This window comes from Miniopterus schreibersii (genome assembly GCF_964146895.1).
Source record: "Miniopterus schreibersii genome assembly, chromosome: 1".
Lineage (NCBI taxonomy): Eukaryota > Metazoa > Chordata > Mammalia > Chiroptera > Miniopteridae > Miniopterus > Miniopterus schreibersii.
The window spans coordinates 86,685,011-86,709,269 of NC_138101.1; the positions used below are offsets into that span (position 1 = coordinate 86,685,011).

The following is a 24,259-nucleotide window of genomic DNA, read 5'->3' on the forward strand; positions in this document are numbered from 1 at the left end:
AACTAGAGAATATTTTCCAAACTACCAGAATTCTAAAACAGATGACTACAACAAAAAGGGTCTAAGGAGGAGAGTGGGGGAGGGGGAGGAGGAGGGACCAAAGGATTTAAAAATATTATTTCCTTAGGAAAGAAGGATTTAAATTAAAATAAATTATTGTATTTATGCATTAAATAATTTTATAATATATTGCTGGTTACAAATCATTTAGATAAAAAAAAGTCTTACTAAAAGAGAAATGTTTTTCCTAAAGTTCCCTTCACCATCCCTAAGTCAGCCCTCTTAAATAGGTCTATATTTATAAAACTACAGATTAATACCAAATGGTAATACTTTAAAAAAAAAAAAAAAATCTAGACTACTGCCTAAAAAAATAAACTTATGAATTGCATTCCAATCCATAACTTCTCTCTACATTAACCTACCCTGTCTAAATTTGTCTCAGGAAAACTGATGTCCCCCTTCCTCTCTCACACCAATTATACATCTCAATCTTCTATAAAGCACACCAGGTATCTAGAATACTGAATATTGTTCAATATTCTTATGTTACCATCAGTAACCCATATCTAAACATGTGTATCTAGGTTCCTAGATAACATAAACCAGATAGATCTCCATAAGTTTTCCATATACACTAACCATAAAATGATTTAAAAGATTAAAAACAAACTATATAAGTAATTTTCAGGTGCTGGGGGAAGGGAGAATGGAAAGCTGTTTAATAGGTAGAGAGATCAGTTGGAGATGATAATAAGTTCTGGAGATGGATGGTTATGATGATCGCACAACAACGTGAACATACCAAATGCTTAAAAATGTTACAGTGATAAATTTGTTCCATATACTTTACTACAATAAAAATAAATAAACCAACAAATAAATTACATATTAGAAAACTCCTCCTAAGTATCCCATAGTTTATTGCTCATCTAAAAAAAACCTTAATAACTGTCTATTATTAAGTTGACCTGATAATATATAACTCAATTCTGTAATACTATCCTTAGGCACATTGATACAATGCCTAGGGCTCACAATAATTTTAGGGGCCCACAATAATGTTTTAATGTACATTTGTCTTTACAACAATGCAATCATAAAATATTTTTATTTTTAACAGAGAAAGGGACCCAGGGAAGCAAAGGTACCAAGTGTCCATGAAAGTCAAAATGTGGTCCTGATCCTTATGTAAAACATTCTTGAAGAGAAATCATACACAAGAATAAATACTGAGGGTTTGACATTTTTTTAAAAAAGCTCCAATAATATTAGAATGGTATCACAATTATTAGATAATCCTTTTCAAACAATTCTTTATTAACAAAAGCTATAAAAAAATATTGCATTTATACAAATAAATAATTAATGAGGATTTAAAGGACCTAGAGAGCCATAACTGTCAAGAGAGGGGGAAACAAGTGGAAGGAAAAAAGACAAAGAAGGAAAGAGGAAGGGAAAAAATAGTGACTAAAAGGACAAACAGAACCACCCCTCATTATACTGAGAGAGGGAACATTGTCTAAATTTGAAAAAAAATTTTAAAAAGAGCATGTACCTAAACCTACTGGTACTTTATTTTTTAAAAATAAAAATAAAAAGTAGTTCTTTAAAGCTATAAATTAGTATATTTTAAATATATGTGGACAACATGGATGAACCTTGAGGGCATTAATGCCAAGTGAAATGAATCAACAAAGACAAATACTGTATGATCTCACTGATATGTGAAATATAAACAACTCATAGAAACAGAGAAAAGAGGGGCAAAATGAGTGAATGTGGTCAAAATGTACAAACTTCTAGTTACAAGATAAATAACTTCTGAGAATGTAATGTATGGCACAGTGAGTATAGTTATAATACTGTATTATATATTTGAAAGTTGCTAAGAGTGTAGATCTTAAAAGTTCTCATCACAAGAAAAATAGGGAGAAGAAAAACAAATGTTATTAGTATAATAATGTTAACATGAAGAAAAACAAATTGATCTCATCTTTATTATACATCATACAGAATTTCAGAAGAATTACAAATTTATTTTTTAACTAGAAAAATATGGACTATTTCTAGTAATGAAAAGCAGTTTGCCTTTTCATGTCACGCGACTAACCAAATTATAAAAAATATCTACAAAATGAAGAACACCAGAGTAACAATAAAAAGAAAACCAAGGGAGTAAAAAAAACAGAGAGGAGGAACTCTGCAACTGGAATGCTAGATAAAGGTTTTATCTCCAAAATATATAGGGATGGAACTAGGTTGATACCCACTCCTCAACAAACTGTCACAAAATATGACTTTAATCAAAAAGAAGCAGAGGTGCACCCATTTAACCGTGTGCCAGGTACTATTATAAACACTATATATAAAAATATATTTATATATGTCTATATCTATTTATCTATATCTCTATCTATCTATCTATCTATATATATATATATACACATACACACAAGTCTCATACTCAAAACAAGCCCCATATGAAGATAATATTTTCATATGTAGCAAATTAGAAAGGTCAGTTACTTACCAATGTGAGTAGTTAGGGGTTAAGAGCTAGGACTTGAACCCAGGCAGTCTCACTCCAGAATCCATGCTCTCAAACACTAAGCTACTTTCCTATGTATAACAAAAATTCATGGACCTTTCATTCTACAAATCTAAGTCTACTAAATGGATATAAATTACTATCATAAAAGACAAAACAAATATGAACAGTTTTGGTATGGTGCTTTAAGGATTCAGAGGACCATAATATGATTTTCAGTGAAGGGGGTAAGGAAAGGCTTTGCTGAAGAAATAGTATCTATATTGGGTCTGGGAGGATATGAGACACAGAGATAGGAAATGGTAGAAGAAAATATTCCATACTGAAGGAATAGAATGACCGACAGCACTAAACTAAGGTAGAAAAGCACTGACAACTAAAATGCTTGAGTTGAAAAGAATGGTGCACCCACATGGAAGTGGAAAGAAATGCCAGAGGTGAATTCACAAATCTAGGCATAGTAAAGAATGTCTCAAGTAAAAAATAAAAAAGGGGGTAGGGGACAATCGAAATACAGAAAGAGGAATAGATATGTACCACACAGTAGCTACTCAAATTTCAATTATATTAAGGAACTAACAAGGTCAGAAAGAACAAGACTTAGTATACTAAATATAAAGACAACAAAGGGGATGGATAAGGCCACATTTGGAGGCAACATTTTTGGGAACCTCAGACAGAATACAGTAGGGGCCTCAAAGGGCTAAAGTGAAGGGATAAAAAGGACTTGAAGACAAACTGCTCTAGCCTGGTTTGGCCATGGAGACTTTATAACATCAACATTCTGAGCGATATTATGGAGACAGATTGACAGAACTGGGTAACAACATAAATGTGGCAGTGACTGAGGTTTTAAGTAAAAATAAGAGAATAATCTTTTCATTAACAGAAGCAGGGAACAAAGGAGGGAAAGTAGGTTTAAAGATAAAAGAGACACAAGGTCAGGTTTATGGATGGCAAGATTAAGGCCTATACAGTATGATTATCCAGAAATAATGCTGTGTCCACAGAACTAGTAATTAAGAAAAATCAGAGCTGAAAAATACATGTATCACTGGAAGTTGTCAGATTTCAAAAGAAAAAGTATTAGAAAAATGTATTACGGGGGGGGGGGGAAATGGATCAAAGAAAGTTTAAGAAACTATATTTAGAAGGGAAAGAAGAACAGCCAAAGAAGGTACATCAGAGGTTAAGATCGCCAACAGAAGAACCCAGTATAATGCAGCAGTGCTCCCTAACATTTTTCACATGAAAGTACATGAATAAGCCAACATTTGTGGGGCATAAAGGCCTAAGTAAGGCTGCCAATAGCTGGACGTTATTAGCCCAGGAATTAAGAAAAGCATTAATCTATATACCAATTAATCCACTCATTGCACTATTTAGAAGCTCTGTATTTCCCAAAGGCCCATATGCCAAAAAGTTTAAGATTCTATTTCCCTAAAGTGCCTCTTTCAGTAATCACTCATCAGCTGGGTAGAATGTTGCAGATGTGACAAAGACGAAAAGAACTCAGAAATGACCATCAAACTTTGTAACTGAGAAATCCATGATGACTTGAAAAATCAGTGAAAAAAGCTGGATTTCAGGAGAAAAAGAGTGATTAATTGAAGTAGCAACATTTTTACCAGCCGTGTTACTCTAACTGGTTATAAGAAGTAACCTAAATAGGATGAGTCTTCAAATCTTTCTAGGAAAAACATTATCTTTTAAAATAAATTATAATTGTAATATGTTCTACCTTATCTTTGTTGTACTCATATTAATAAAAAGGAAAAATGAATAAAAATCCTTTGAAACTTTGCAATACTTACCCAGTGCGAGACTGACCGACTTTATCACAAATATCCAAAATGAGGCCCCAATCCTCAGCAGTATTCATCTCACTGGTTGCTTTCTCTGTATATTATAAAAAGAAATTGCAGAAATATTATTTTTTAAAAATCTTTAAAAGGTAAATAATCAGATTCAAATCATCAAACTGTAGTATAATCAAGTATCAACAACAAATCATAATAATTGCCAACAGTCTGATTAATGAGATGTTCAAGTCCATTTTTAAAAGGAAGGAGGGGTACCTTTATTATCTATCACAATTATTTTCCCCATTCACATTCGAGTCGCTTGTTACTTAGTATAAAAAATAAGCCATTCTTTTCTTTTTAATAATTATATACAGGTCTACCTCTTTCTATATATAGAAAGACAAAAATAAGAAATTTTCATTATCGAATAATTCTTAGCTTTATTTGCTAGTGAAGGAACATGACTGGGCACAGACCTCTATGACATGTTTCAGATAATTAAATTATCTAGTTTTGATTTGGGGTTCTGATAAGGAAAAACTGAACAAAAGAAAAGCAAGCTTTGCCCAGCTGGCATGGCTCAGTGGTTGAGTGTTGACCTATGATCTAGGAGATCAAGGTTCAATTCCTGGTCAGGGCACATCCCCCAGTTGCAGACTTGATCCCCAGGAGGGGGTGTGTGCAGGAGGCAGTCAATCAATGACTCTCTTACTATTGATGCTTTTATCTCTCCCTCCCTCTCCCTTCCTCTCCCTTCAATCAATAAAAACATATTTTTTAAAAAAAGAAAAACAAGCTTTAACTGAATATTTCCCTTAAATAAAAACTTGACAAATTAAAGATACCGAGAGATAGAAAACATGGGAAGCAATAACAGCAACAATACCTCAAAAGCTATATAACAATGTTGATACATAACTCACACAGAAGACCAAGAAAGGTGAAACATATATTGGCAGTAAGAAAAAAAGCATAAGAACCAGCCTGTTTTACACCACTGAATTCTCAGAAAATTCAAGTATCAGTAGCAAAAGGAAGTCTGCAATTGAGAGTGAAGAATAAAGAAGACTTAAAGTTAGTTGTAATGGGTTAACGCTGTTTGAAATGTAGGCAGGTTCCTACTTTGCCTTCCTTATTCAAGGGCTCTAGCAACCATCTCTCCTCCACCTAAGAAAATGAGTGAAGGTTTTTTACCTGAAGGTAAAGCAAAGATTTTCTAGACAAGGAGGTATCGGACATATTTGAGACATAGGCATCAACTTCTGGTTTCCAGTCTAGCTTGGAAGGGGCTTAGAAGTCATCACTCCATTCTAGTAAGTAAAGCACTACAAAAGTGAAAAATTAACAACTTTTCTTACCTGCCTCAAAAGTGAGGTCACAGGGCAAACTGCTGCTCCCAAAATCAGAAACACCAACAGGTGGATACACAGAATCATAACTTAAGAGCAGAAACCCATAAGCAGAAGCATCACCAGAAACCAGTACCAGGGCATGAAAATTTAAACTAACAAACTGCTGGGAGCTAAGTGCGTACAAGTCTAAGAGCCAAAACTCCAGAGGGGACCAGTCATAGGGAAGCCCCAACACTTCTTTGTGAGTTTTATAGGAGAAAAGTTTCCTTGTTTTTCCAGCCAGGGGGAGGAGAACAGTAACCATTGTGAAAGAGACCAGAGCATTCTCTCCTTAAGAAGGCCCACTACTCTCAAGAGAAACTACTTACCAGCACCTAACAGACTAGGGTTTACCAGAGATTAACCCACCTAGCTAAAGGAAATATCCAACTCCAATCCACTCTGGCCACCTTCCACCTGAGGGGTGGCAGGGGATCCTGATCTGATAAGCATGTGAAAAATTCATTCTCCAGTGGCAGAGGTTCACTACAAGACTGAGACCTAATCACAGGAATACAGAATATTTTTCCACTGATCTCTTACTATAAGACAATTAAGGGTTGGTGTGCCTTTTATCTAGTGTATCATGTCTAACTTTCATTAATGCACACTTATAAGGCAAAAAACTGTCTGAAGAGACAGGGCAAGCATCAGAGCCAGACTCAGACGTGGCAGGAATGTTGGAATTATGGGACCAGGAATTTTTAAACTATGATTAATAGGGTAAGAGTTCTAATGGAAAAATGAGACAACATGCAAGAACAAATGGGCAATGCAAGCAAAGATGAAAATTCTAAAAAAGAATCAAAGAGAAATACCAGAGATCAAAAACAGTGTAAAATGAAGAACACCATTGATGAGCTCTACAGTAAACTGGACATGCCTGAAAAAAAGAATCTCTAAGCTTGAGGATAATATCAATAGAAACTTACAAAACTGAAAAGGAGAAAAAAACGACTGGAAAAATAATTGGAACAGATTATCCAAGAACTGTGGCAAACTACAAAAGGTGCAATATAGACATAACTGGAATACCAGAGAAGAATAAAGAGAAAAAAAGCAGAAGAAATATTTGAAACAATAGTGACTAATATCGTCCCCAAATTAATGTCAAACACCAAACCACAGGTCCTGAAAGCACTGAGGACACCAAGCAGAATAAATGTCAAAATAACAACATCTAGGCATATCACATTCAAAGTGCAGAAGATCAACGATAGATAAAAAAATAGAAAAGAAGCCAGCAGAAGGAAAAAGCACTGTACCTACACAGGAATATACATAAGAATTACATCTGATGCCTCAGAAACCATACAAACAGGAGAGAATGGAGTGAAATAGCTGTGTTGAGAGAAAATAACCACCAATCTAGGATTATGTACCCCTGAAATTATTCATCAAAAGGAAAGGAGAAATAAAGACTTTATCAAACATGGAAACACTGAGAAAATTTGTTGTCCAGAGAGTGGTCTTGCAAGAAATGTAAAAAAAGTTCTTCAGAGGGAGAGGGAAATGATGGGGGGGGGGGGGAGGTATGGGCACGTTTGCTTGTATATAAATGAAATGAAGGCAAATAATATTCAGCAAACTAGTTATAAAAGAGAACTTCCTCAAGAACATAAAGAACATCTACAAAAAAATCTAATATATTTAACGGTGAGAAACTGGGAGTTTTACCACTGTGGCTAGGATGTCCCCTCTCACCACATCTTTTCATTATCATATGGGAAGTCCTAGCTACTACAAAAAGACAAGAAAATAATATAAGAGGTACTCGGATAAAGAAGGAAGAAATAAAATTGTCTTTATTCACAGATAATACAATCATCTACATAGAAAATCCAAAAGAATCAACAAAAAGAAAAAAAAAAACTGGAATAAGCAGTTATAGCAAGATTGCAAGATACAAGGTTAAATTAGTATACAGAAGTCAATTGCTAGGAGGGTAAGACAGATGTTTAAGAGTACAAACTTGCAAGGACTAGTAAATATGCCATAGAGATCTAATGCACAGTATAATGAAAACAGACAATATTATAGTATAACCATCAAACTTGCTAAATTGACATGCTGTACACCTTAAATTTATACAATGTTACATGTCAAATATATTCAATAAAAGAAAGTCAATTGCTTTCCTATAGACCAGCAATGAACAATTGGAATTTTAAATTAAAAACAATACCACTTAGCACTATATTAGCACTCAAAAAATGAAATACTGAAGTATAAATCTAAAAAATATATACAGGATCTATATAAGGAAAACTACAAAACCCTGATGATGAAAGAAATCAAAGAACTAAAGAAATGGAGAGCTATTCCTTATTCACTGATAGAAGACTCAATATTGTCAAAATGTCAGTTCTTCCCAACTCACAATGGATCATGGATCTAAATGTAAAAACCTATAAAACTCCTAGAGCCCTGGCCAGTGTGGCTCATTTGGTTGGGCACTGTCCCATGAACCAAAACGTGGCTGGTTTGATTCCTTGTCAGCGCACATTCTCAGGATGAGGGCTCAGTCCCTGCTAGGGGACATGTACGAGGCAGCTGACTGATGTTTCTCTCTCCCTCTCCCTTCTTCTCTCTCTAAAAATCAATAAAAATATTTTTAAAAAGGAAAAAAACGAAAACCTCATAGAAGATAACACAGGATAAAATCTAGATGACCTGAGTATGGCAATGACTTTTTAGATATAACACTAAAGACATGATCCATGAAGGAAATAACTGATAATATGGGCTTCATTAAAATTAAAAACTTCTGTTGTCCAAAAGACTCTGCAAAGAAAATGAGACAATAAGCCAATGACTGGGGAAAACATTTGCCAAACACATCTGATAAAGGACTATGACCCAAATAATACAAAGAACTCTTAAAACTCAATAATAAGAAAACAACCAATTAAAAAACGGGCAAAAGACCTGCATAGGCACCTCACCAAAGAAGATCTACAGATATCAAATAAATATATGAAAAGATGCTCCACATCATATGTCATTAGGGAATTACAAATCAAAACAATAAGAGATCATTACACACCTATTAGAATGGCCAAAATCCAAAACACTAACATCGGCAAATGCTGGTAAGGATGTAGAGGAACAGAAACTTTCACTCATTGCTGGTGAAAATGCAAAATGGTACGGACACTTTGGAAGACATTTTAACAGTTTCTTATAAAGCTAAACATACTCTTACCATACAGCTTGGTATTTACTCAAAGGAGGTGAAACATGTCCACACAAAAATGTGCACACGAACATTTTTGGCAGCTTTATTCATAATTGCCAAAACTTGGGAGCAACCAAGATGCTCTTCAGTAGGTAAATGGGTAAAATTGTGGTAACATCAGGAAAATATTATTCAGTGCTAAAAAGAAATGAGCTATGAAGTAAAGACAAGACAAACTTCAAATGCATACTACTAAATACAAGCAGCTAATCTGAAAAGGTTACATAGTGCACATTTCTAACTACATGACATTCTAGAAAAGGCAAAACTATGAAGACAGTAAAAAAAGATTAATGGTTGCCAGGGGTTAGGGGTGGAGCACAGAGGATCTGTAGGAGAGTGAAACTACTCTGTATCTTATAATGTTGGAATACATGTCATTATACATTCATTTCTCAAAACCTTCACAATGTGTAACACCAAGAGTGAACATTACTGTAAATTATGGACTTTGAGTGATGATGATGGGTGCTGGTAGGTTCACAACTGTAACAAATGTTACCACTCTGCTGCAGGATATTGACAGTGGGGGAGGCTATGTGTATGTGTGGGGGCAGGAAGTATATGGGAAATCTCTGTACCATCTTCTCAATTTTCCTGTGAATCTAAAACTGCTCTAAAGTCCATTTAAAAAATATTAATAGCCCAGCCGGGCGTGGCTCAGCGGTTGAGCGTCAACCTAGGATCCAGGCGATCAGGGTTCGATTCCCGGCCAGGGCACATGCCCGGGTTGCGGGCTGCAGCCGATCAATGACTCTCTCATCATTGATGTTTCTATCACTCTCTCCCTCTCCTTTCCTCTCTCTGAAATCAATAAAGATATATTAAAAAAAAAAAAAAATATATATATATATATATATATATATATATATATATATATATATATATTAATAAAGGAAATAAGCAACTACATGAATGCTGATACCTGCTGTGCAGAAAAAAGTTAACATACAGGCCTGACTAGTATCCTTTAAAAGGCCTACTTACAAGCGTTGGCTGGTATATGGAAATTAAGATTTCAGGAGGGTTCCCACCATTCTCTGAACTGAGAAGAATGGCTCACTACACCTAAACTGGTTGTACAAACAATATGCTTTATGCTGAGCACATGCTTTCCTTCTGAGATTCTGGAGGTTGAGTATGTGCCAGGCAGATTATGCCTACATAATTAGGTCCCAATAAAATTCCCAGACACTAACCAGAGTTTCCAAAGTGCTATTTATTTCTCTGGTATTAATCATGAGCAGATATTCAAGGACTGTCAGCTGAGAAAACCTAACATGGAAGATAAAGACAAAACAAATACAGAAAAGAAAAAAAAAACAAAAAAAAAAAAACAGAAGAAAGCAACTTAGAAACAAGAGCCTAAGTAGGAGAGAAAAAAAAAATCTTCCTTATCTTCTGAAACAAAAGCTATATAGAAGTAGACGATAAATCGTCTTGACTTAAGCACTGCAATTCAAAGAACAAATATGCTGAAAGATAACATCACAAAGATCCTAACATTCCCCATTTTCTTAACCTAAAATGGTTTATGGGTGAGAGGTCTGACCCATACCAACATTCTAATCTATAATGGTTGGTCTTGGTGATATGGTAAAATTCATGCTCCCCTGCTCCGGTCAATGCCCTGCTATCTAGTTCAACAGAGAACACTCATTTCTCCATTCTGACCTACTACTGAGAGCTGGAGGTAGGACATAGCCAGTTTAAAAGGAGAAAATAGAAAGCAGCCAACTTTACCCAAATTTTTGCAGGCTTACAATACCTGATCCATATCACAGCCCCAAGGGACATAGCAAATACCTACCAGTTAGTCTCTGCCACTAGAGAACTAGAATTAGTATGTAATAAAATGGCAGAGGGGGATTACCAATGGGTAGTGGTAAGAAAAGTATCTATGCCTAGTCACCCTACTATCTCCTAAAACAGAAAATAACAAAAGGAAGTCATTTATACAGATGAATTCCTTGTGTAGGAATTAATATCAATGTCTAAAACATCTAAGATGTTGGTTAGGTGACTTATTTGTAGGAAATTATAAAATTTAAATATATATGCAACAAAATGGAATTAAGTTTCTAGCCTATGCCAGGCCTGATCTGAAGCAACTTACCTGCTAAAACAGAAAATAATGGTAGGAATGTAAAATGGCACAGGCACTACGGAAAACAATATGGAGGTTCGTCAAAAAACTTAAGAGCCTGGCCAGTGTTTCTCAGTGGTTAGAGCATTGGCACGGGCACTGAAAGGTTAGATTAGATTCTCCCTGGTCAAGGGCACGTACCTGGGCTGCACATTTGCTCCCCAACCCCAGTCGAGGCACATGCGGGAGGCAATCAGTTGATGTGTCTCTCACATCAGTGTTTCTCTCTCTCTCTGTCTCTGTCTCTGTCTCCCCTCACTCCCCTTCCACTCTCTGAAAAGCAATGGAAAAAAATATCCTCAAGTGCGGATTAACAAAAATGAAAATAAAAACTTAAGAATAGAGTTACCATATGACCCAGCAATCGCTCTTCTAGGTGTCTCCCAAAAAATTTGAAAGCAATTATTCATAAAGACATATGGTCCCCTATGTTCACTGGAGCATTGTTCATGTTGGGTAAGACATGGAAATAACCCAAGTGTCCTTCAATGGATGATTGGATAAAGAAGATGTGGTACATATATACAATGAAATACTACTCAGTCATAAGAAAAGATGAAATGTTGCCATTTGCAACAACATGGATAGATCTTGAGAGTATCATGCTAAGCAAAATAAGTCAGATAAGGAAAAGAATCATATGATTTCACTCATACATGGGATATAAAACAGAAAGCAACAAGTGAAGGAACAAAACAAACAAAAAACTCATTGACACAGACAACAGTCTGGTGGTTACCAGAGAGGGTAAGAGGAGGTAGGGGGAATTTGAAGAGGGTAAATGGAGGTCAAATATATGGTGAAAGAAGGAGACTAAACTTTGGGTGATGAGCACATGATGCAATACACAGATTATGTATTATAATATTGTACACTTGAAACTTATATAATCTTATTAACCAATAAATTTAATTAAAAAAAGAAAAAAGTTATTTGAGGACTCAACTAGCAAGAGAGAGAGAAAGAGGGAGGGAGGGAGGGAGGGAGGGAGGGAGGGAGGGAGGGAGGGAGGGAGGGAGGGAGGGAGGGAGGGAGGGAAAGAGAAACTGGCAGAGACCTAAATATAAAATAGAAAAGGAGTCACAAAAAATGCAAAGCTGAAACAACTGAGAAACAGGGAAAGACCTGGAGGAGAGAAAAGGAGTATCCCAAAAGGCTTCTTCTTAGTATACTAAAACAGAAGAGAATAGGATTACTAATAAACTGTTTCTATTTAAGTGAATACAGAAAGAAATAAAGTTACGAAAACTGAAGAAGTATAATGAAGAATCTAGTCTGGCTGAATCACAGACCACTTTGTAAAAGGTTAGAACCATTGTAAGGCCCAAAATACCAGTTGAGGTGTTAGTATGAATTCAAAAAACATCAAAGAGCCAAGAAAGAGTTTTGAGCAAGGAAATAATCTGATCAGAGATGGACTTTTAGGAAAAAAATGAATCTACAGCCAATAAGTAAAAATGGTTTGGTACAGGGAAAGGAAGAAAACATGAGAAACTAACTCTACTCTGAAAATTAAATAGGTTACTTACAAACCAAATGCTGACATGGTGTTTAGTTGTGTTGTTGTTGTTGTTTTCTAATATGTCTTTATTGAGTTCAGAGAGAGGTAGGGAGAGGGAGAGATACAGAAACATCAATGAAGAGAGAGTCATTGACTGGCTGCCTCCTGCATGCTCCCCACTGGGGATTGAGCCCAGAATCCGGACATGTGCCCTGACCAGGAATAGAACCACAGTCTCCTCTCCCAGATCTTAGGTCAATGTTCAACCGCCGAGCCACACCTGCCAGGCAACATGGTGTTTAATTTTGTCAGCAGGGACCACAGATAACTGACTCAAATTTACCTGTTGCTGTCCAAGCTTCAATAATATATTATAAATCCCTTGAAAGTAATAATTTCTGCTTTGAGTAAATCTTTCAATATCCATGTTCTCAGTATCTATGCTCAATAAATACTAAATCTAATCACATAACTACAATATGAATCTATAAAAGACACAGAAACACATAGACTTTAACAGCAACTACTTCATTTGTTGTCAATTTTTACTCTTCAATGCAGAAACCCTCTACAATGTGATTCTGATGCTAACTACCCAGAGTTAATACAGATTTCACAAGCTGAGAGCATAGAACTCCACAAGTCTACCCTCACGTCAGAAAGCAATAAGTTCTTGGGTTCCCAAGCCACATGAACTTCTGACCAACTGGCTACAAATATAGGGGTTCCCAATGATACCACTGTAATTTAACCTAGCTATGAATAACTGGAAAGGAGCAAAGGGAAGGCCAAATAATATAGGCATGTCATTTGTGCAACTCTGCCAGGAAGCTGCGCTTTAACACTCCCCAGGTCTATTCCCCACAGACCACTGGGAGAATAGAAGCATGCCCAGTAAAGTCTGGGTGACAAAGGGAAGGTACTTACCTGCTAGTCACACCTGGGAACAGGTCACTGGCCAAAACAGGTGTGGCCACTGCAAGCAATGGAATATTTGACATATTTAATCTCCTAAAACAAAGGAGTTTACTCTCTTGGTTCCCCCACATGGCTCATGGCCATGTGGACCCCACTCAATGAACTGATAGACTGCAACTAGCCTAATGCTGTACTGGACCCAATTCCAACATGGAAAGGAAACTTTGTAAAATGGTTTTGCTTCCAGCTCTACTGAATCCCCAGCTACACACCTTTCAGGTCTGAATTAAGGGAAATGGAACTTTGGGAACCTAAGGATGTAATACCACGAAGATAAAGCTTTCTACCACATCTCCTCCTCCTGTGGGCGCCTCCGGAAATGCTTATTCCAGCAGTACTCCAAGAACCCCACCCCCTCTACAACAGAGAAAGACCACCCATGCATTTCTCTGAAAGCACCACTATCCCCTCAAGTTCAATAAATCACTATAATGACAACTCACAGAATTCAGGAAAGCACTTATGATTACAGTTTTAATTAGAAAAGATACAAATCTGAACCAGGCAATGAAGAGATGCACGATGCACAGGACTAGCTCTGGGAGGGTCCCAAATGCAAAGCAAGCTTCTGAGCCCTCAGGAAGCATCACCCTCCCAGCACATGTGTGTCACTGTAGTAGGCAGTTAGACTGGCATGAGCAGAGTAGAAACAATAAAATGTCACCAAGGTGGAAAGCCCCGGGTACCTAGCAACAGGTAAAACTGGGAAAACAAGGACCTCACCCCCAGGGTGACCTTTCCTCCCTTAGCATATGGCTGGTTATGTGGTTTAGATCCCTTCCTTCCTTCCTTCCTTCCTTCCTTCCTTCCTTCCTTCCTTCCTTCCTTCCTTCCTTCCTTCCTTCCTCCCTCCCTCCCTCCCTCCCTCCCTCCTTCCTCCCTTCCTCCCTTCCTCCCTCCCTCCTTCCCCCCCCTCCCTCCCTCCCTCCCTCCCTCCTTCCTTCCTTCCTTCCTTCCTTCCTTCCTTCCTTCCTTCCTTCCTTCCTTCCTTCCTTCCTTCCTTCCTTCCTCTTTCTCCCCCCCTCCTTTTCCCTCTCCTCTCTACTCTCTCTCTATACAGGTGATGCGATTCGGACCCTCCCCTGACCTTTCCTCCTCTAGCATGTTGCTAGTCATGCAGTAGACCCCCTTAGAGGAGGAAGAAAGGGGCTGTAGAATAACCTCATATGACTCCCATACAAACCCTTGCAATGATCACTCCCTTAAGCATTGAGCCCTCATGACAATAAGGTTCTGGCCCACATCAAATCTTAGTAACAAAGACTCAGGTCTGTTGACCACAGAGACAGAGTTTAGGTCAAACTAGAGGTGACATTTAGGTCCCAGTTGTGTTTCAGTCCCAGGCCCAGAAAAGCAGCAAAATCAGACATAGTGACACCATGGCTGCCATCCAGACCAGATGCAGTAAATAATGATCCCCTCCCCTAGGGCTGACCATTCAGTTGACACCAAAAACACCTGAAAGGACACACCTGGAAAGCTGATGAATATTCTACTGAGATCCTCCCTGAAATATCTCCTGAAATCCCTGCCTTTAAAGACCCTCAAGACAAAGGACCCAGTGTGCCGTGCAAGCATTCTCAGGCTCTCCTTCTCTCTCTCTCCATTCCTTCTCCTCCCACCCCTCTTTCTATATACAGGCCTCAACCCCCAACCAAGCCTTCTTCCATTAGGTATGTCTCTGCTTTCTTTCTCTTAAACTCCAAGGACCCTTCTTTTGCCTCTGTAACTTGTTTTCTGAGCCCATGCAGCCCAACTGGCTTACTTCTTTTTTTTTCTTTTTTTTAAATATATCTTTATTGATTTCAGAGAGAGGAAAGGAGAGGGAGAGAGAGAGATAGAAACATCAATGATAAGAGAGTCATTGATCGAGCCCACAACCCGGGCATGTGCCCTGACCGGGAATCGACCCCGATAGCCTGGATCCTAGGTTGATGCTCAACCGCTGAGCCATGCCGAGCTGGGCTGGCTCACTTCTTCTACCTCTGTGACTTTCTAAATAAACTTTTGTTTGTATTGGAGTCTTGGCTCTGAATTATTTCTTAGCAAGAACTCAAGTACCAAGGTTGCTGAACCAAGTCCAATTGATACTGTTATAAATAACCTGATTATTAATTAAATGGAAAGGAACAAAGGGAAGGCCAAACAGACACATACCCAGTAAAGTCTGGGTGACATAGGGAAGGTACTTGCCTGTCAGTCACACCTGGGAACAGGCCATTGGCCAGAATAGGCATGGCCACTGCAAGCACAGGAAGATTTCAGATATTTAACTGAGTTCTCCTAAACAGCTGAGTTATCTCTCTTGGGCACTGGGCTCCTGGCTCTCTTGTTGCAGGGGGCGCACTCGCCTGCATTCATCCACATGGCTCACAGCCATGTGGACCACACACAATGGACTGATGAACTGTGACTAGCCTGATGCTACACCAGACCCAGCTCCACCATGGAATGCTTCTAGCTCTGCTAAATCCCCAGCTTCACCTCTTCCAGACCAGTTTAAGGGAAATGGGACTTTTTGTAAACACAGGGATATAATTCCAGGCAAATAAAAACCACTCATCCTCCCATGTAAGTCTTAGAAAATTCTTTTTCTCAAGCTATCACAAGGACCCAACCCCGAGCATCCAGTGGGGAAAGGGATCCCCTACTTCCACCAATGGACACCTCATTTCCACCAATAACGCAATCACAGGGAACATTCTGATGCAGCTTCGCCGCTAACATCACTAACTAGGAAGCTCAACTGAGCTTCGGTTTCCAGAGTTTTTACTGGAGTATCCTTATTAAGGTATGACTAACCATCTCTTGGAATTCTATTTCGAGTCCCCTCCCTGCTTCCTGGTGGGGCTGTTCAAAGCTCCAACTATCTAGTCACAAAGTTATTCCTTCTAGAATGGCCAGCCCCCTTGCTGAGTACATCTAAACTAAGGTGTAGTACCAGGAACCTACTATGACTAAGAATGATGCTCTTATCATTCAGGAAATGGCAAGGATTTATAGGCTCCCTCCCAGGAAACAGGAACAAAGACTATTCAAATTCTTTATTATTCAGCACTCTTTTATAATGGAAAATCTTATCTTAAAAAAAAAAATACAACCACCAATATGTAAAGCAACTCTAAATGGAATTGTTCTAATTGAGGAGTCTCATAGCCCTACCCAACTGATCCTCAACCCCTCTGAAGCCCAAGAAGATTGAGTAAGTCATCCTGAACAATATCCTCCAGCCTAACATTCACTACTTCTTAGAAAAGGAAAGCAAGTTATTACTTTGATCTGTAGTGCCTTTAAATAATTAATTCATCCTACTGACTGGTAGCCAAGCAGACTTTTTTAAAAAGCATAGTGCATTTTTTTAAAAAGAACACACTTAAACCTTAAATTCTATCACCTTTTTTAAAAGCATAATAGCTATGCTTATTAAAATATAATATTAAAAAGTTAATAGTTAACTAGAAATGACAGGCTTATGTCTGAACAAATACAAACTGCCTATTACCATAACTAAGTATGATTTTACAGTTCCTGAATTAAGTCATATACACGAGTGTCTATTATAGTCATTAGCAGATATTATGCTGAACACTCATGAACTACCTTCGTTATACTGCTACGCATAAACAGTATCAGTATCCAACTTAAATGTATACATACAGATCAGAAATGCCACCTATTCAGAGCTCTAAAACTGTTCACATCAGTTATTGATGTTGCCTCAAGATCAACTTCTCAGTAATAAAACAAGTATTTTTTAAATCAGAAAAATATAAACTACTTGCAGCAATTCAACATGGTTTTGTGAACAGTAAATGAAGTCAAAACTATTTAGTTTCTAAGACAAAAACAAGGTTTGTGGGAAAGAGAAAAGTGAAAAATATAAAAGACTTGCTTCCAAAGAATTCAAAGATTCTTTTTGTTTTTTTAAATATATCTTTATTGATCTGAGAGAGAAAGGGAGAGGGAGGGAGAGAGACAGAAACATCAATGATGACAGAGTCATTGACTGGCTGCAGCCTGCAACCCAGGCATGTGCCCTGACCGGGAATCGAACCCCGATCTCCTGAATCCTAGGTCGACACTCAATTGCTGAGCCACGCCCAACTGGGCCAAAGATTCTAAATGATCTTGTTTCATCCTCAGATTATTCTTACACAAATACTTAATAAGAGGAGACTGATAAATTTGCCTAGCAATATCCAGAAGATAACATATACAGCCTCATTTAAATTTAAATAGCCTCAATGGACTGGAGAACATTTTTCTGATAAGCACCTTCTTTTGATTTTCTCAAAATTTACTACACTCAAAGATTTAAGGAGGTTAGAAATGCTTACAGGATGATTGCCCACCATGTTTAGACTCCAGAAAAAAAACTGTCATTCAATCAGCTTGGAGATGGGAGATGCTCTTCAAAAATGAGCAACGGATGCCCAGCTGAGTGGCTCAGTGGTTGAACATTGACCCAAGAACCAGGAGATTGAGGTTTGATTCCCAGTCAGGGCACATGCCCAAGTTTCGGGCTCAATCCCCAGTAGGGGGCGTGCAGAAGGCAGCCAATCAATGACTTTCTCATCACTGATGTTTCTATCTCTTTTTCTCCCCATCCCTTCCTCTCTCTGAAATATTTAAAGAAAAAGAATGTAAAGAATTACAGTACAGAGGTCAAGAACGACCCACAGATACCTGACATATGTATTTGACTAAATAAACTGAGAACCAGTCATCAGAACAGAAGCACACCAGAGAAGAAAAGTTTGAGTATGATTTTGGGTATGCTGAACCTAAGGTATCTGAAGCATATTCAACTCTAGTAAAGAGAATGTCAGTGTTTTTATAAGTATTCCTCATAACAACTCCATGAGGCAAATATTTTTATCCCTATTTACAAAGGTGGAAAGTGAACTCTGAGGGGTTCTATACTTGCCCAAGTCCATATTTTGCCTCAGCTGCAATTTAAACCAAAAGCCCAAGGTCCTTCCATCACACCATACTGTAGGAGAATGGAACATTAATATTTATGAAGATCAATCTGGCTGTAGTTTATGATACTGAGTGGACTAAGCAAAACAAAGGAAAAACATGTCCAAGAGTAGGATAAAAATTGGTCCAAAATAATCTGACAAGGAATGCAAATTTACTATTATAAAAATAATACTTGATGATTTAGCAGAGGCAGGGGAATGATTCAAAATGCCTCTTGGGTTTCAAGTCAAAATAACTAAACAGCCTGGCCAGTCATGGCTCAGCGGTTGAGCATCAACCTAGGATCCAGGCTATCGGGGTTCGATTCCCGATCAGGGCACATGCCCAGGGTTTCGGGCTCGGTTCCCAGTCGGGAGCATGCAGGAGGCAGCTGATGAATGACTCTCTCATCATTGATGTTTCTATCTCTCTCTCTCCTTCTCCTTTCCTCTCTCTGAAATCAATAAAGATATTTTAAAAAATAAAATAACTAAACACTATCAAATTACTAAATAATGACAGAAGAACCAGACTTGGAAAGGTAAATTCAGTTTTCTGATAGATTATTTAGGTGATAACAGAACATCAAATAGAAATGCAAGACTGGAGATCTAGAAAAATATCAGTAATTCATTTTTGATAAATAGTTATTGAGTGCTTACTATGTATTGCCCCCATGGTACTGGGGATAGAAATGAAAAGTCCTTAGAAGAGATATAGGGGGGCTAAATGGTGATGGAAGGAGACCTGACTTGGGGTGGTGAACACACAATACAATATACAGATGATGAATTATAGAACTGTACACCTAAAACCTATATAATTTTATTAACCAATGTCACTTCAATAAATTCAATAAAAAAAGGAGGAAATGAAAAGTTCTTATCCTTATAGAGTTTACATTTCATACAGTCAGTCAATCAATCAATGTCAGGTAGTTGAATACTGCAAAAAAATAAGAAGATGGAACAAGGAACCAGTGAGTCAGTAAAGACGAATATTTTTTTACAGAAGGTAATTAGGGAAAGCTTCTCTTAGAAACTAATGTGAACAGTCTTGAATGATGTGATGGAAGACCTTCAAATACCTGAGGGAAGATTATTCCTGGGAAAGAAAACAGCACAATATACAGAGGCAGAAATGAGCTTGGAGTGTTCAGACGCAAGAAGCTTAGAATGAGAGAGTGTGTTTAGGAATCATAATCACATCAGAGACACACGAAGGGGCCAGATTGTGCACAATAAGGAATTTGCATTTCCCCATAAGTGGGATGGGAAGCTACTGGAGGATGCTGAGCAGGTGACATTACCTGACATTTCTCAAAGATCACTGACCTTTGTAGATGAGAAGTGATTATAGGGGGCAAGAGTGATAGCAAAGAAGTCTAACAGAAAGCTTTTGCCACAGTATACGAAAGACATAATGTCAACTGGAGTAAGACAATAGTGCTGAGGTAAGGAGAAGTGATGAAATTCTGGATATATTTTAAAAATAGAGCCCTGGCTGGTGTGGCTCAGTTGGTTGAAGCACTGTGTGGACACAGAAAGGTCATGGGCCTGATTCCAGGTCAGGACACATACCCAGGTTGGGGGTTCCATTTCCTGTCACGGTGTGTACTGGAGGCAACCGATCAATGTTTCTCTCTTTCTCTCTCCCTTCCTTGCTCAATCTCTAAAAAATCAATTTAAAAAACATCCTCAGGTGAGGATTAAAAAATTAAAATATAACAAAAGAATCAATGACGACTCCTAAACAATGGAGATAAGTGACAGGGAATATCAATGGTGCCATCTACTGAAATAGGTAATAATGAAGGAATGAGCAGGTTTGGGGAAAGAAACTAAGAACTATCACTATCTCTATATTCCATATTAAAGATAAGAAAACTGAGGCATGGAATATCTAAGCAATTAAACCAAAGTCACACTGCTGGTAAGCAGCAAACCTGGGAAATGAATTCAGGCACTGTAGCTCCAGAATCTGAATTCTTAAAGCTAAGCTAAATTGCCTCCTAAGACTCTAAGGAAAAAAATTTCAAAGAAGTTCTAGATGTGAGCTCCAGGTTCAGTTCAACATTTGGAAGTCACAATAGGAGAAGCAAAAAAAAAAAAAAAAAAAAACACTAAAAAAGGGCTAAGCAGAAAATCAGAAAAAGTTTGGTGTCCTGGAAACCAAGTGAATAAAGTATATCAAAGAGGAATGCTTAAGAGAGCAACAAAAAAATGGCCTAGGAATTGATCGCTGACCATTGGATTTGGCAAGATGGAAGTCACTAGGGATTTTGAAATAAAAGTTTGATGGAATGAATTACCTTTATAATTCAAGAGTTGAACTTTGCAAGAAATACATCCAAAATGAGATTCATTTATTCAATAAATGCTTACTGAATGTTTATTATTAGTATCAGACACACTACACGCTGGGAATATCATAGTGAACAAACAAAAATCCCTGTCCTCATGGAGCTTACTTTTTTTTTTTGGAGCTTACATTTGATAACATGTTTAGACATTTCTTCAAGGGAAAAGCTACTGCCACTATTATGATTCTTCATATGAAACGTTATATTACATAAATCAGTTCATGAATTTCTGATTAACCATTTTAGTTTATGAATAAAGTGGAAAATAATTTTGAAGAAGTACAAATGTATACTAATGCTAAATAGTAAATAATTATATCAGGTGATTTAGTGGGAGCACTTTAATTCCACTGACATATTCACTGATGGACAAAGTGAGAAGGAATATTGTTAAATGTATTCTACATACTACATTCTACATGCTATCCTAGCAAAAAATTTAACACAGGCATTTACAGGACTCTGTCTAAGGATTATTTACTGGAAGTTTCTGACAGGTCTTCTTAGATAATCTTTCAGCATATTTTGATACATCGATCATGAAGAGAGAATTGATCCAAATACCCAAACCTGACTAACTCTTAAAAGTAAGCTTTTCTGAAGCAAAACAATGTTCTTATACTCAAGAAACTTACTATCTAGCAGGCTCAAGTGACATATTCTCAATTCAACAAATATTTATTAAGCACCTATTATATAGCAACCAACAAAATAATTAAGGAGCATAACACAGGATATAACTATCTTTAATGCTAAATAATTTGGTGAAGATAAAAGGTGTTGCAGGAGTTGTAAAAAGAGTTGAGATTATGGTGGGTTAGAGCAGTGGTTCTCAACTGGGAGCTATTTTGTGGGCCTGGGGGACATTTAGCTATTTTTGGAAATCTTTTAAATCATGACTGGGGGAGGGGGATGCCACTAGCATCTAGTAGGTATATGTCGGGGGATGCTTACATTGCACAGGATAGACCCCCCCCCTGCGCACCACATATACACACACACACACACACACACACACACACACACACACCCCAAAGACATTTATCTGGAGCAAACCATCAATAGTGTTGCTATTGAAAAATCCTAGGCTAATCAGGAAATGATTCATTTACAATAAGTAGGATTCTGAGTTGGCCTTTAATCATGAGGACATGTAGAAAGGTAGAAGAAATAAAAGAAACAAACATATAAAGGCAAGAAGGAGCCTGCTTTGAACTGGTGTTGTAGGTACTGAGAAAGGTTTTGACATTAAGAAATTTATCTGAATTCAAAGAAAACGTGCACTGAAAAAGTCAGTAAGATATAAAGGTGATTGGGTAATTGGAAGCTAGATTTTACATAAACTAAGTTTACTTCCAACTCCAACTAGTTGGAACCAAAAGAAACGGGTATTAAGAAATTGTTTTATTTTAAGCATTTGCCATAGAAATTAAGGTAGAAAGCTGTAAAACTACTTAAAGAGCAGTAACCATGTCTTATAAGCAACTATTTCTCACTGAAGTGTCCTGTAAATAGTGTGTGCTAGACGCTTATTAAATCAATTTTCCAATTAATTATTTATAAGTATTATTGGTGATCTCTAAAAGTTCCATCCACTGTTAGTATTCAGGACATTCATTTAAACTCGAACAAAAAAAGCACTATCATTTAGTAGGTAACTACTACATAAAGGCACTACAGTAGGAACTCTACACATTATTTCATTTAATCATGAACAAAATGTGTTTTTCGACCTTTAAAGATGAGGATACTGGGACTCAAAGAGCTTAAGTAACTTGCCCTTGATTTCACTCAGCTAGGAAATGGCAGATAAAATTGAACCCTTTTCCAGATTTAACCCAAATCTCCAAGCTTCAATGATACGCTGTGAGGAAGGATTAAAAAAGCAAAACTTGACACCTACCATTCACAATTAAAATATACAAGCAACTCCACTTAAAGCTGTCCTCTTATCTCTTTACCACAGTAATTAGTAAATTCTGCCTTAAGGGATCTGGATATGGTATCTGGCTTGCTGTCATTCCACACCTGTGTGCCAAGGTAGTTCCTAACTGCATTCAAATCAACCCCGAATTCTCTTCACGGAAACTCAAACTCCTGTAGTTATTGCCCTTAAACCAGAAAAAGATAAACAAAAGCTAACCTGTTGAATTGGTCTGATCAGTAGCTACTACCAATGATTCAGAAAACCGAAAGGAAGGAACATTTCAAATTCAAAACAAATTAGCATTTTCGGATTCCAGGTGCCCGTCCACACTCCTTCCAGTACAGAGACCCGCTCTAAGCCAAGCAGCCCAGTAGCTCAGGGCCTCAATTCGGCCTCAGCTGTTGCCAGTGTTCCATTTTCAGCGAGGGCTTATTATAATCCTACCCTAGCCGAGATGCTCCTCCCCAGCCCCGTCGGCTCCCTTCTTCCAGAATCGCTGCCCCAGCACCAGACGCTCCACCAGCTGTTCCTCCGAAGCTCCCTACAGCAACCCTCCAAGCAATTCTTTCCAAACCCCCCGTCCCAGCGCCAGGCCCATTTCGCAGGCTCTCTGAGTCCCATTTCTTTCAAAGAGGATGCGCCAAGCCCGCAATCTCCTCCGAACTCTTAAGGTTGGAGCCTCAGTGAAGGGGGAACAGCTCGACCCCGGGCCGGGGGTCCAGAACGTACGCAGAGAGCGGGCAGAGCGGGTTTGCAGCGCGGAGACCGGTGCACGGGGAGCGGCAGGAGCGCTTACCAACATCCTGATCGAAGGGATTAGTGGCAAAGAGAGGCATCTCCACTGCGTGCGGCGCTGTCCGCAGGGACTCCCCGTCGACACCAAGGGAGTCAGGGTGCGACGGAGGAAGGAAGACTCCTCAGGCAAGAACAGCAATAGACACGGACTCTGCAGGGTCCGCGACAGGTTCTCGTCTCCCCGAACCCCAGCGACAGCGGCAGCAGCAGCGGCGACAGCGGCGGCCACAGCGAAGGAGCCGAGAAGGCCCCCGCGTGAAGCCTGTCGGGAATCTGGGCGACCTCAGCGCTGCCTGACTAGAACCTGCCCAGAACCTCTCCTTCCCAAACAAGTCCAACCAAAGCGCCCCCCTCTACCGGACTCCTCTTTTAATTAGTCATACAGGAGAGGAACAGTAATGTCTGCGTTTTCTCCTTTCGCCTTGGCCGGCAGTCTCCGAGGGACGGGGACCTCCAGGCGCGCCGAAGCCGACTAGCAGTCCCTGGCGTGATCCAGACACTAGGAAAGAAAAAGGGTCGCGTCTCCGTTGAGCAAGACCCCCTTTCCCCCCCGGTCCGTCCGTCCTAACTTGGTAGTTCCCTATGGAGGGGGATGGAAAC

General features: G+C 38.4%; 1 protein-coding gene across 4 annotated transcripts in view; it reads right to left on the minus strand.

The window, feature by feature from the left end:
• The window catches only part of STAM (signal transducing adaptor molecule), a 65,762-nt gene extending 41,829 nt beyond the window's left edge, over nucleotides 1-23,933 (minus strand). The window contains exons 1-2 of one of the 4 annotated variants that reach the window (XM_081152131.1): nucleotides 23,661-23,933; nucleotides 4,366-4,450 (exon numbers count right to left, since the gene is read on the minus strand). In XM_081152131.1, the coding sequence (XP_081008257.1) occupies nucleotides 4,366-4,450; nucleotides 23,661-23,700 (125 nt within the window). In that variant the 5' untranslated portion in view covers nucleotides 23,701-23,933. Of the gene's footprint in view, nucleotides 1-4,365; nucleotides 4,451-23,660 lie in introns of those variants that run through there. The other 3 variants (XM_081152132.1, XM_081152134.1, XM_081152133.1) reach the window with 3 other exon arrangements.
• Nucleotides 23,934-24,259: the final 326 nt, after the last annotated feature.